Source organism: Ascidia mentula, chromosome 1 (genome assembly GCF_947561715.1).
Source record: "Ascidia mentula chromosome 1, kaAscMent1.1, whole genome shotgun sequence".
Classification (NCBI taxonomy): Eukaryota; Metazoa; Chordata; class Ascidiacea; order Phlebobranchia; family Ascidiidae; genus Ascidia; species Ascidia mentula.
In genome coordinates this window covers 5,326,915-5,339,889 of record NC_138566.1, presented here as the reverse complement: position 1 = coordinate 5,339,889, position 12,975 = coordinate 5,326,915, and the positions used below count along the sequence as shown (strand labels likewise).

The 12,975-nt window shown below is 40.7% G+C and overlaps 2 protein-coding genes across 2 annotated transcripts; one reads left to right on the top strand and one right to left on the bottom strand.

Moving 5' to 3' along the window:
* Window positions 1–185: 185 nt before the first annotated feature.
* LOC145896584 (integumentary mucin A.1-like) lies at window positions 186–1,739 on the bottom strand. The gene is made up of 5 exons (XM_082985115.1): window positions 1,709–1,739; window positions 1,405–1,560; window positions 765–923; window positions 394–508; window positions 186–273 (listed from the first exon to the last, which is right to left on the bottom strand). The coding sequence occupies exons 1-5, from the start codon at window positions 1,737–1,739 to the stop codon at window positions 195–197; spliced, it is 540 nt and encodes a 179-aa protein (XP_082841241.1). The 3' UTR covers window positions 186–194.
* Window positions 1,740–2,893: 1,154 nt separating this feature from the next.
* LOC145896424 (uncharacterized) lies at window positions 2,894–12,280 on the top strand. The gene is made up of 32 exons (XM_082985104.1): window positions 2,894–2,910; window positions 2,963–3,108; window positions 3,195–3,374; window positions 3,521–3,742; window positions 3,865–3,993; window positions 4,059–4,232; window positions 4,573–4,770; window positions 4,912–5,136; window positions 5,282–5,407; window positions 5,848–6,045; window positions 6,116–6,325; window positions 6,375–6,557; window positions 6,845–7,063; window positions 7,138–7,323; window positions 7,448–7,681; window positions 7,835–8,044; window positions 8,124–8,300; window positions 8,369–8,519; window positions 8,582–8,725; window positions 8,846–8,964; window positions 9,019–9,163; window positions 9,233–9,324; window positions 9,397–9,579; window positions 9,677–10,426; window positions 10,490–10,609; window positions 10,768–10,927; window positions 10,989–11,103; window positions 11,160–11,272; window positions 11,360–11,662; window positions 11,723–11,855; window positions 11,927–12,035; window positions 12,081–12,280. Exons 1-32 carry the CDS (start codon window positions 2,894–2,896, stop codon window positions 12,278–12,280), a joined length of 5,871 nt encoding a protein of 1,956 aa, XP_082841230.1.
* The last annotated feature ends 695 nt before the right edge of the window (window positions 12,281–12,975 follow it).

Here is a 12,975-nt window from a genome sequence, read left to right as displayed (position 1 = left end):
TATTGTAATACCCGAATAAACTAGAAGTTGAAAGCAATGTCGTCACAACTACCGTCGTCATGTTGTAAAGCTCGACTTGGCCAACTTGGGGATGTATGTATTGAGGGTGCTTAACACCAAATCAATTGCAAATTTCTTTCTTGAAATTCGTGGTCTCATGAAATCGTCGTTTATTTCACATTTTCGGTAACAAGTTATGCAAATGGATAAAAACACTGCGGCCCTTCCAGGACAATCGGAAGCCAACAACATCGCCATCGAAGGCACTGTTCCCTGCGTTCAAACACATCAGATATTAACATTCAAACGTCGACATGAAAACAAAGTAGGAATCATCAAGTATATTTAAAGTTCGCCATTACTCTGTAAACACAGACATGTTTTGAAGTTCACCTTGTACTCTTCGACTGTGAACAGCTTTTTCGGAGAGAAGGGTTTACTCTGTTACAACCACGCATCAACCACTCTGTGTTCAGTATGTGCATTCCAGGAAAGGCAATCGGATAAACTGAAACAAAGATATACATGCAATCGTTTTTCCAATAAAATGCATTAAGAAAGCTTCAGAATTTCAATTAGTTTATTGCATTCATGGAGAGGTTGCCTGATTATACACAACTGTTGTGACAAAGGAATTTTTCCTTCTTATACTAGAAACAGTTTTATTTTGTTACATACATAGAATAGTTAACGACACGCAAAGTCACACGTGTGCATTTAACTTGTTTGCAAATCAATAAAAAAGATAGTTAGATGTGTGCAACCTTTTCTTCTGAAACACAAGGGCGCATCATACGTGTCGTCGTCATAGCAACATCCGGCATTTATACATTGTTGTTGAGTCACGTGTTTCCTGCCAGTTAGTAAAGGGCAAGACTGTCGTCGTTCAGGCATGACCTGACACTCTGGGTGAGGGCACGAACCTGAAGCAGAATTTTTTATGGGAATACCCATTATTCAAGTTATCTTCAAGCAAAACAGTGCACTGTTACCATGGTTTTTAAACCTTTTTCGTGCCGCTACCCAAACAAGTCTTTTCACATAACTAGCAACCTTTATAGTCAGCCTACAACACGTCATACTTTGTATTATTTAAACAAATATACACAGCAATTTATTAACAATCGGAGACCAATAAGTTGAACCAAATTACATAATTTTGTATTTCACAACTTGCTACAAACGTGGTCTAATGTGACGCAAAGCGAAATCTGTGTGAAGGTTGTGCGACACAAATATATTTGTGAAACATTTGCAAATCAGTTTTTAATTAACCTCATTCCAAAAGTGCTGATATGTCTATTTATGAATGTTTTTGCTTTGTAATCTTGTTTTATCGATAACACTGCTGCCACAAACCCCGCCCACCGCTAACGACCCTGTAATTGACAAAATCATTCTTACCTTGAGGTAGCCTTATTGCGCGGAAACACCACGTTGTGTTAAACTTTGAGTTATCAAAGCAGCAGCCTTGACCCAGGCAACTTTTTCTGGAAACTTCCCCAGGGGCGCAGTCAAGCCTCTTATCTACAGGTACAGTGCATCGGTACGCTGAACATTCTAACAAAAAAATTACAAAAAGATTAATGATTGTTTTGTCTCAGTTTATAACGTGCCTTTTTCGAAATGTTTTACGGCAATTTGCATATTTGATACAACAAACGGCGCTTTTAATGTGATCATAATAACAAACTTATAATTATTTTACCATCGTCTAGAAGTCCTGTGACATCATACATTTTATCTAAAATAGCCGGATGAAATTTGCAAAGCCTGTTTATCATTAAAATATTAGTTAAACACAACACAGTGATTTTCTAAGAATAACGTTTATTGTCAAACACCAACCTGACCGTTCATCCAACAGTTTTGCGACATGTACACTTGAGGCAGTTTGAATAACAGCTAAACCGCAAAATAACACAACTAGTCGCATACAATCTGAAAACATCTCCATCGTTTACCAAAACAGTTGTTTCAATGACGACAGCGCGGCAATTTCCCATCTCCAATTATAACAGCGCACTACAAGCGATATTCTTTCTTCCGTACTTTTACACTCTGTCCAAGCGACGTTCTAAACGTTAACAGCTCAGATGGCCCCCATTGTCTTCGCCGCTATTCAAAGAGGGCATATTTGTTACAAGCCAAACAGATTAGTACGCAGATATTTTCATCATTCACTCAATTTCTTTTTCGTGCAACACGAAAGTGCGATATTCACTGAAGGGCTCTCTCTATTAGTTTTGAACATAGGTGAAGACATAAGTTTCGTACTATTCGGTTTATTGTTTTAAATTCATTCAGTAGAAAATGTGACAAACTTTGTTACAGGTTCATGTAAGCCTTATGTTCCAAGAACATGTAAGCCTAAAATACTCTTTCTGAATCCCCTGTTCATTGATGTCTTTGTCAAATTAAAACATAAATAAACAATAAAACTCTACACATTTTTAGCATTAAATTTTAGTTTTTATTTCTGACCTCAATTATCCCCTTTTTAAAATTTCACAGTACGTGCCACGTTTCCTTGGATCAATTAAAATTCTAGGCGCATGACTTTGATTTGTCAACGCTGCGCGTGCTTCAGGCCGATCTTGATTAATTCTTTCGACAAACCTCAACTCACCATTTCATTATTCTTTTGCAGTGTTAGTAGTGGGGCTTCCATTTTTCTGTTGAAAACTTATTTTTCGTTATGTTTTTTGTTCCTTTTCCGTTTTCTACAGTCCGTTTATTGGTGAGTACGACTCAGTTTTGAAGATAGTTTAGTATGCTTAATTTTGCTTTTCGGATATTTTTTTGTAATTTGTACGTTAATTCTACTATTATATTGCACTAAATTCAGCTTTTACCAGGTTTCCCTTTTTTGCTTTTTCCTGATTTATGAAAAATGTCTTGGACAATTCAGTAAGTTTTTACATTGTGTCTTTGAAACTCTAAATCCTTTTATTGTGAAAAGACCGTATTTCTGTCTTTTTATAGACTGTCCTTCATTACCTCCTAATGGAAGATGTGGTCCAGTCTGTTCCTCTAATGCGAGGTGTAACTTCCCCAGGAAATGTATTTGCAATTTGCAGTGCGGACGAAACTGCAATTTTCCGCCAGGTTAGCTAATTAGCTAATATGCTATGGTGATAGGCATTTATTTTTTCATTTTACGTTGTAACCAAGATGCTAATTTGCTTCTTTAGTTTCCAAATGTCAGATTCCTCATTTGGAGTTTGGCTTTGCAACGTACGCCTCCCTCACAGTGGGAAGTTCTGCAAACTTCTACTGTCCTGACAGTTATAAGTTGCAGGGGAGCACCACGCGAAGATGTTTATCCGATCTGACATGGTCAGGACAGCCTGCGAAATGTGTACAAGCTTTGGGTAATAAAGTACCACTGGAGATCAGATGTTAAATAGTTATTTTATTTTTAAGAATCTGTCCTTCTGACACAAGTAAAAGTAAATTTTATTTACGCCTTTTTGATACGAAGATATATGCAAAGGCCTGAGCAAAATTTTCTTCCAAGATTTCTGTCGCGAGAGTCCCCCTGCGCTGGAAAATGGAAGATTCGTTTTCGTATTCGCCGACAATCCGTCTGGCGTGAATGCTGTACAGGGCTTGTATTGGTCAGTTGGAAATCTAATGGAATACAAATGCAACGAACATTATTTCCTCAACGATACGAGAAACCCTACATGGAACTGCACAGAAAGCGGAGAATGGGTCGGAAATCCGTTATCTTGCATACGTACGTTACGTGAATATTTACCTCATTTGTCTTTAATTAAACCAAATAATAGAAACCATGAATAAAGACTAGAACCAACGTAGAATAATCATCATGTTATAACAAAATAGTGGTATTTCCAGCATGTATTTCGTCTCCACCTGGAACTGGTTGCAATGGGCGACGATGTACTGACAACACTGATTGTCCGAGCAATGAGGTTTGTTCCTGCTCACGCCGCAGTTGTGGAGGAAGGACGTGCATTCGACCATGTAACAATTAAATGCTGTTTTTTTAATGTGGGTCAAGTCGAATAAATAGGGTACCATCATTTTAGACTGTATGAAACCGGAGGCAGTGGACCACGGTTACGTCGTTGGACCTGCGTATAGCTTTGTTGGCGATGTGGTTTCCTATACTTGTTATGACGGATACCAACTGACAGGATCACCTTCTCAACGAACGTGCTTGGCAACGGGCCAGTGGTCTGGCACCGCACCTCAATGCACAGGTATTGACAAATATTGCGACCAAATCGCTAATGCTTGAAGCGAACTCTTAACCAACGATTGTATAAAGGTTTAACATTGTCTACTTCGGATTATGAATCTGACGTTCTTCTGGCGAAAAACAACAAATATACACCTTTTGTTTAAAAAAGATTGTATTTTCTGACGTTTCGCCTGTACGAACGACTAGGCTTCTTCAGAGAATAAAACAAACACGTCAGAAAATACAATCTCTTTTAAACAAAAGGTGTATATTTGTTGTTTTTCACCAGAAGAACGACCGATTCATAATTCATTATGATACCTGGTGGTCACAACCTATTTTCATTGTCTACTTTGCAGAGAAACAAAGCAATCCGACATGCCCTGATTTACCTGACATCACTAATGGTTACATTGAGTACCTATATAAACAAGAAATTCGTTCTGTGGCAATATATTTTTGTTATCCACCCTTCCGTCTTAGTGGTAGTTCTTCAAGAACTTGTATGCCAGGCGGAGTTTGGACAAGCACAGAACCTCAGTGCGTAAAGACTGCAGGTAAGTGCATAAACTGAAACTTAAGAATATGTCCTTTAGTAAAACTAGAACATTTAAGACTGTACTTTGTCAGGATGTTCCACAGTGAATAAAACTAAAATGATATCCAAGTTTAACAAATGTATTCTTTTGCTCTTAAAGAGTATTGCGAGGACCCAGTAAGTGTGCAAAACGCCAGGTACAGTTTGGTGGCGTCGACCACCGACCAGGAAATATCCATGCAGGTTGATTTGCTGGTTGGTTGGGCTATTGGTTCCCGTATACAATACAAGTGTGATGGAGGTTTTAGTCTTAATGACACGAGTAACCCCGTGTGGACGTGCACTTCAAACGGTACATGGATCGGAAATCCCCTCTCGTGTGTCCGTAAGAATTGTTGGTGTTTGTTTAATCACAGAACTATTGGCGAATATGTGGATTATTTTTATCCTGTTTGTGATTTGAAAACCATCTCGAATCAGTTGAGTGAAAGTTTTTCACCTTTATACTGAATTTTCAGTATATTTTGCAGCTTGTCTTTCTGTTGTGGGTTCCCGATGCGGAAGAAAACTATGCTCTGGCAACGCTGATTGTTATGACGAAGAAGTCTGTTCCTGTACAAATCGTCGTTGTGGAGGAAGAACATGCATACTTTCCTGTAAGTCTTCATAAAAATCCCTTTTTATAAAACAGACTAAAAATAGTCCAGGATTTTTTTCCCGCATATCCTGTGTAGATATGTTGACATACGTATCCGTTGGCTTAAGAAATAGCAATGATAAATCTTATGATGAATATCCGAACGCCCGGAAATAGTTAATTACAGCTTTGTTGTAAGAGTTCATGATCTCAGACACCACGACTAATAACTGGAAACCACGACTAATAACTCGCGTACGGCTCAGTAAATGGTCCAGATTACAGCAATGTCGGAGAAACAATCACCTATACGTGTCGAAATGGCTACAGACTAAATCCACCATTTTTAACGCGCACTTGTCAAATATCTCGAAAATGGAGCGGTTCGGATCCTGTTTGTCTGAGAAGGGGTTAACATTGCGTAAAAAAAACGGTTAAATTACTTCGTTTTTTTTGCAGATGTCGGCAACACAGCAGGCCGATGCCCCCTCTTAACAATTCTTCATGGTTCATTAGCTTACAGTTCTGGCCAAACACAAGGTTCTGTTGCAACTTACACTTGCGGCGCCGGATTTCGACTTATTGGGTTTGCTTCAAGGTTTTGTTTGGCTGACGGTTCGTGGACTGGTACAAAACCGACGTGCGCCCCATATTTGGGTAACGTGTAGTCTTACCTATTGGCACCTTAATTGGGTTGTGGAAGTTAGTTATATTCGTTCGTGTATAGGATTTTGTTCTTCGCCTCCGTCCATTAGCAACGGGTTGTATAAAGTTGTGAGCACGGGGTCATCAGGTGGACGAGGGTTAAACGTGGGTGATGTGATCGAATATAACTGTCACTCGAATTTTCAACTTAACACCAAGGAATCGCGAAAAACCTGTCTGTCTGACGGTAGTTGGTCTGGTCCTACGCTTCTGTGTACACGTGCGTACAATTGTTTATATTCCATGATATTCTTTTTGATAACATTTTGTTAACGGAACAGGTGCCATGCAATGCCCCACACCAGTGCCTATATTGAACGGGGGTGTCGTATGGAGCGGTTTGGAGACTGAAGATGTAGCCCACTACAGCTGCGATTCGGGATACGAGATATTAGGAAAGAGCAAAAGAGAATGTATGGTTGGCAGCTGGAGTGGCGTCGCGCCGAAATGCCTTCGGAATGTTGGTGAGTCGTCCTGTAAACCAGTGATTGAAAACTTTTTGTGGTAGCGTACCACTTGGAGGGAAAACAATTTCGACGCGTACCACCTGGTTAAGTGTTGCAAGATGAAGTAACAAACATTTTGTGATCACTTACGATTGTTTAAATTCGAACTATATCCGCAAATTACGGAAAGGTGCTCGCGTACCACCTGGAATGCCGTCGCGTACCACCGGTTGGGAAACACTGGTGTTGCTGTAAATAAATTAAAGCGCGTTTTAAATCACTTCGATGAGTTGTCATATATAAAGGTCATTGCAACTCGCCACCATCTCTCAATAATGGATGGTTCAAGCTAGTTGGAGAAGCGGAGACAAACAATTTGCTTCCAGACGCTGAGGTAACCCATTACCGGTCTGGCCAAGTGGTGCAATACGGTTGCAGAGCAGGTTTTCAACTTAATTCCGCCTATGTAAGCAGGACTTGTTTAAAAGACGGGTCGTGGACTGAAAATTTAGTCAAATGCATTGGTGAGTTTTTTCCGTGCCTTCCAAATAAAACTTATCATAAGTAACCAAATAACGTTTTGATAAAATTATTTCAGCAACAGCCACCAGATGCCAGGCTCTCAGGTCAATTGCAAATGGCGGTGTTACGTGGACTGGCTTGAACCCGGGTGATGTTGCTCTTTACAGTTGTGATTCCGGGTACGATATTGTTGGAAATAAAAGAGAATGTCTCCACAACGGCAATTGGAGTGGAGAACCGCCAAAATGCGTGCAAAATGTCGGTAAGGAAACTTAAAAGAGATGTTGAAAATTTGAGTCCAGGAGTTCCTCTTGATGATTACAATAAATCATAATGCACAGGCCCTGTAAATTAAGTTGACAATGGTCTTCATTTGCCTGTTGTAGGGTTTTGCAACTCTCCACCATTTTTGGAAAACGGTTGGTTTAAAGAGTTGGAAAAGGACACAAGTACCGGTAATGTTTTAAATTCCGAAGTTGTTCACGATGAAATGCGCTACCGGGTTGGTCAGGTGGTGGAGTACGGTTGTGTATCTGGTTTTCGACTTTCTTCCTCCGATCCGAAGAAAACGTGTTTACAAGATGGATCTTGGTCTGGCAACTCCATTTCTTGCGAATCAGGCTAGTAGTTGCACCTATAACAACACTGTTCAACCTAAAAGCCGACGTTACATTGTGGCCCTTGTGGTATTGACAACCCTCGCACGTTTGCCAATATGTTGGTCAAATGTATATCATATACGTCTATAGGACCGCTATTTTGCACAGAACTTTTCGTTTCCACCTGTCCCATTCCCCGCCCACCCCGCAACGGATTTTTGGCCATTTGCAAGTCCTGTCCGGTGTCTAGCTTGCCAGGTGTTACCAGAAGTGACGTTATAACGTATGAGTGTGCGTCTGGCTACAATTTGGTTGGTCCTAGCTCAAGAGTGTGCAGCCAAAGAAGTGGGAGATGGAGCCATCATAGTCCAGTTTGTGAATTTGGTAAGATGGCCGAATTTCCTTTTCGCGCCTGGGCCGCTGCATAGACGTTCGATATGCGATATACGCATTTTAATTACAGCTGGTTGCACAATTCCATTCGTATCAAATGGCTTTGTACCCAAAGTGAAATGGGCTCCGGGCAGCAGACTGCGAATCCGATGTGTGGAAGGCTTCCAACTAAGTCATTCCACGCGTGTTATCTGCGAATCGGGGGGAACGTGGTCTACCCAACTACCTACTTGCGTTTTGAAAGGAAGTATGTGCTGTTTTGACTGTTCTGTCTCAGTCTACAAAAACTGTTTACACTTTTTTACGTTTTTACAGATACCACCTCTCAATACAAGTGGATTGAGGTTGATTTGCACCTTTACCATTTCCACGATCAGATTATGTCTTGGCATGAGGGTGTTGAGTTGTGTGCCGCCATCGGTGGCTGGTTGGCGACATCTGGTGTTCGTGATTTGACAACTTACGAGTATTGAAATTGTTTTGTGTTAGTTTGATGTGTCTGGTTATTCACGGTGTTAAACAATTTAGGAATTTGAAACCGTACATGCAACAAGGTCACTCATACTGGTTTGGAATGACAGATGTAGCAAGGGAATCTTACTGGGTTTGGAGAAAAGGTGAATTTCTCAATGAGGAAATGTACGACCCTGCTTTACTGGAAGCTCTTGGCAGGTAGGTGACTTAACAAAAAGAACAGCAGAATTGTATGCGATTTTTATAAATAAAGTGCTTTTACATATGTTTGTGGTTTCTGTGTAATTCTATATTATCTTTTTTTACGTTTTGTTGCAGACTTGAAAACGACTTTGTTGACGACGACTCTGATTGTGCTTTCATATCCAATGACGTGAAGAGGTCATGGAGCGACGATCACTGTAAAGATGGGAGACATTATCCTCTTTGCGAAAAGGGTTGGTACGATCCATGAAGTCGAAAGTTGGTGCTAGATTCAAATTGTGTTTCAGATAAGTTTAACACGTGGATGCCGATCGGATCCGGAAACGAGCAGCTGATCATTAGTGGCCAAGTGGGATGGCTTGAAGCGCTTGCCAGATGCAGAAGTCTAGGAGGCTGGCTTATTTTACTCGAACAGGAGCAAATACTTGCAAGGTAGAAATTGGAAACTGCAATGGGACATTGCATATTTTGAAACTAATTTCTTCAAATCTGTATTTCCAGTATGCTAGAGTCGCGTGTTGAACAACGTAGGAAGCGAAGCGCACGAAGCTACACCAGGCCAATCACGCTGACAAATCCAGTTTGTCAAAGACGTGAGTAAACGACAGTAAATACGTGTGAAGCTTATCTTGCATTTTAGTCAATTGTGTGGAATGATGTAATAGGTATATCTTCAAAACATGGCGCAATCGATAAAAGCAATTCGAACGAAGTGTCACATGATGACACCATTGCAATTCCATGTGGAAAAACGTGCGAGACGAACGCCGATTGCCCGTTGCGCAAAAGATGTACATGTGGTGGTAACTGTGGATATGTCTGCAAACCAGATATGGAGGCCGAAAACAGTAGGTTTTTGTTTGAAATGAAAAGGAAAAACGTCTGCATTAAAAAAAGTCATTGTCATTGGGGGAGTATGCAAACTACTTTGTTTTGATTTGCCAGATTGCTGTCGAAGAGAGTGGGAACGACAGCAGTGCGGTGGTGCGACTTGTGCGACTGACAAAGACTGCCATCGTACCAAGCAATGCGTTTGCAACGGTTTCTGTGGCCCAACTTGCTTAAGACCGCCTATTCAAGGCAAGATGGTAGCGGATGAACAGCCTTCCATCACACAAATTTCCACACCCACCACCGATGTGTCGTGGATTAACTTTTATGACTTGTACCAACGCCCGAGCACACCTCGCACAGATTCAAGTGCTAGCATGGCGTCTTACACAGCTGAAAGTATATTTGAGGAAACTGGAGCAAACCCAGCACCTGTGAAAAATGCTCCCCTATCTTTGGAAGCCACTACAATAATTCCACCCTCATCTTCGCAAAGTGCCGCTGTATTGCCGATAGTATCAAATGCAACCGTAACTTCCTATGTCACAACCACTATGGATATTGTTACGACAATGCCAGCAGTAAACGAAGATTATGCTAGGAGTACTACGAAAAGAGTAACGCCATTCAGCTCTAAGGAAAACATTAACATGGTGGTTTCTACAACAATTGCGACAGAAGTTTCAGATGTGAACGAAACCCTCAATATAGAAAATCCAACAATGGTGACCGACCCCTTGGCTCCCTCGTTCGGAAAAACAGAAAATGGAGTATCCACCAACGAAAGTGTGATAATGCCAGCAGAGAAACCCAACCTTGCGTTACAAGACAACCAATCGAAACATAACGCTTCATTAAACTCCGGTAAATGTTTGCAAAGATGGTAGATGAATAATCACGATCATACGATGTGCATCATGATTTCAGGTTGTACTCCTTCCCCTTGTGAAAACGACTGTCAGTGTGTAGAATCGTGCAAACATTCCAACGGTTACTTCTGCAAACCTACAGGAGACGAGGCTTACCTGGGTCGTAATTGCACGCATCGTATGTTTAATTGGAACGTTTGTCTTCCGTGTGGTTTACAAATTTTTAATCATAAACGTTGTTTATTCTGCTTACCAGTCCAACATACAGCACGCCACAGGAAGATCCATTTTGCAAACTTTTATTTAATGTTTTCATTAAACATTTTTATTTTACAGCACCGCCCTACGTTGAGTGTCGAAATGATTCTGTAATGATATTAAAAGTCGGCAAATCAGTCGTGCTGGAATACAATCAAAATATTATGAACGGAATATTGTACATGGACGCGTCCGGTTCAGCAAGCAATCCTCTTTCGGCATTCCAAGTGGAGGAGAGGTGATAAAGTGACATAAACATAAAAATATTAAACTACTTGCTGTAATTTTTGTTTTCGCAGATGTCAACTTTTTGAAACTGACTCTGATTCAGATTACTTTTCAATTGCATTCAATCTTAATGAATGTGGAACGTTGCCGCTTTTCACTGGCACCAACCTCGTTTACATCAATAGAGTTGAGTTATGTTTGCCTTTAATTTTGCACAAATTAGTAAAGATTTTGTGTTAAAGATTTGGTGGGATCGCCTAACAGACAGTAATCTCATGAGCTTTGTGCGTCCAGTGGCTGAAGTGACTTGCACCTATCCTGCTGTTTATCATGTTCAAACAGGAGTTCGGCCGTTGTAAGAATCTGTTTTCCTTAAAACAAACGATTTAGTTGTAGTTATTAACCAAATATTACACCCACAATCTGCTTTTCCTAATGTCAGCTGTTGCGATCAAGTGCCGAAGAAAACAGATAGCGGAACCTTTCTCCTTCGTTCCGCTCTACACAAAAATCCTCCTGGATCTGGCCGTGCGAGAATTCCTGTTCATCCGGACCAGCAGGGCATAGCTTCGTACACGGTTGGAGAGATGATTTACCTGACTGTTACGTTGGATCTGGGTCCGCGTATGTCTTTCTACTCGGACGAAGAAAGTAAAACACTCGTACCTAGATTTCGTTCGTGCTGGTTTTCCGCTGAACTCGAAAGTGATCAGCCATCCGACGAAAGTCTACTTATCTTTCCAAAGTATTGGCAACCAAGTAATACTTTGGAAACAAGTTTGCTAAGACCTAAATGTCGTTACAGCGCTCAGCCAGCGTTCAATGTGTGGGGCCCAGCAAACAACTCTAATGTGGTGGATATCGGGTTCGAGGTGATAAGGTGGAAAAACCCGGAATTGAAGCTGGTCTATATTCATTGTCTACTCGAAGTTTTTTCCGTATGTCGATCTTGACTGTTTTGTGTTTTGCTTGCATCTTGCAAGGCAGTCCTTAACTTTCAAAATTGTAGAACGAACGAGAAAAGAGGTCCTTAACGGATAGAAACGAATACGATGATGACACCATTATAAAAGGACCGATACGAATTGTTAATTCGAACAGCAGGGCTATGGCCAACTGTAAGTAAAGAAATAATAGAACGTACGCTTTGGATTTTCTTTTAGCAAGTATTAATATTTCAGCTAAAGAATGGAACCTTTTGTCTGTTACATCCACGCCCCTGTTGGTTGCTTTTGTAGCATTGCTTATTATTTTTATGTTCGCGATGTTCACAATTGGGAAGATGAACTTGTGTAGTTGCGCAGACGAAGCACGTGCTGGCAGTACGGACACCTTGGACTTCAATATGGACGGACGTTATTGAATTTTTGTTCCATTTTTTCGTTTCCAGCATTGTTTTCTCCTTTTTTGAAATACACATTATTTTTCCTAATTTTTGTGTCGAGTCGAATAACAGGGATACACACAAGGGGAAGAAAATTATTTACCACGTAACCACGTCGCAACATTTAGGTAGGGATATTGAAATTTACGCGGTGGTGCGCCTTCAAAAAAAATGTTACCTTCCGTCCGTCTGTCTGCATTTTTTGAAGCGACTATAAGTGGATAAGCAGCACGCAGCAAAAAAATATTTGGAAGCAAACCCATTTGTAACGCACAGCATTGCGTTTGGTTTACAATTGTTCCTAGAGCATGAAATACGTGGGACAATTTAGGTGTTCTTTTTGATTGTAAGGATTTTGTAAAATGCGCTTTCCGTGCAATGCGCAAAGATATAATTTTCACGCTGTCGGATTGAAAGGCTATAATTACACAGATGGCTGCTGCCTGAATGTTCGAATGTGACATAACCGCACCTGTATTGTGTTTACAGGAAATACGCTAAGCGGATAAGACAAATTGCCCATGGGCTAGATTAAGCGTGGGAATATAGCATTGGCGACACGGACTTGTGTCGGTTTCAGCTAATTGGAGAAACTGCAAATCGCCAAAAGCTTGTTTATTTATAAACCACAGTGCAAAAGACATGTTTATTGCAAAAGTAAACTAATTTTAAGC

What these genes read in the sequence shown, in the direction of transcription:
- LOC145896584 (XM_082985115.1), bottom strand. Translation starts at nt 1,739, where the DNA reads ATGTATGATGTCACAGGACTTCTAGACGATG. An exon ending in CACAGGACTTCTAGACGATG is followed by an intron (nt 1,561 to 1,708) that starts GTAAAATAATTA and finishes TTTTTTTGTTAG; the next exon opens with AATGTTCAGCGTACCGATGC. An exon ending in CGCAATAAGGCTACCTCAAG is followed by an intron (nt 924 to 1,404) that starts GTAAGAATGATT and finishes ATTCTGCTTCAG; the next exon opens with GTTCGTGCCCTCACCCAGAG.
- LOC145896424 (XM_082985104.1), top strand. An exon ending in TACTTGCGTTTTGAAAGGAA is followed by an intron (nt 8,301 to 8,368) that starts GTATGTGCTGTT and finishes ACGTTTTTACAG; the next exon opens with ATACCACCTCTCAATACAAG. An exon ending in TTACTGGAAGCTCTTGGCAG is followed by an intron (nt 8,726 to 8,845) that starts GTAGGTGACTTA and finishes GTTTTGTTGCAG; the next exon opens with ACTTGAAAACGACTTTGTTG.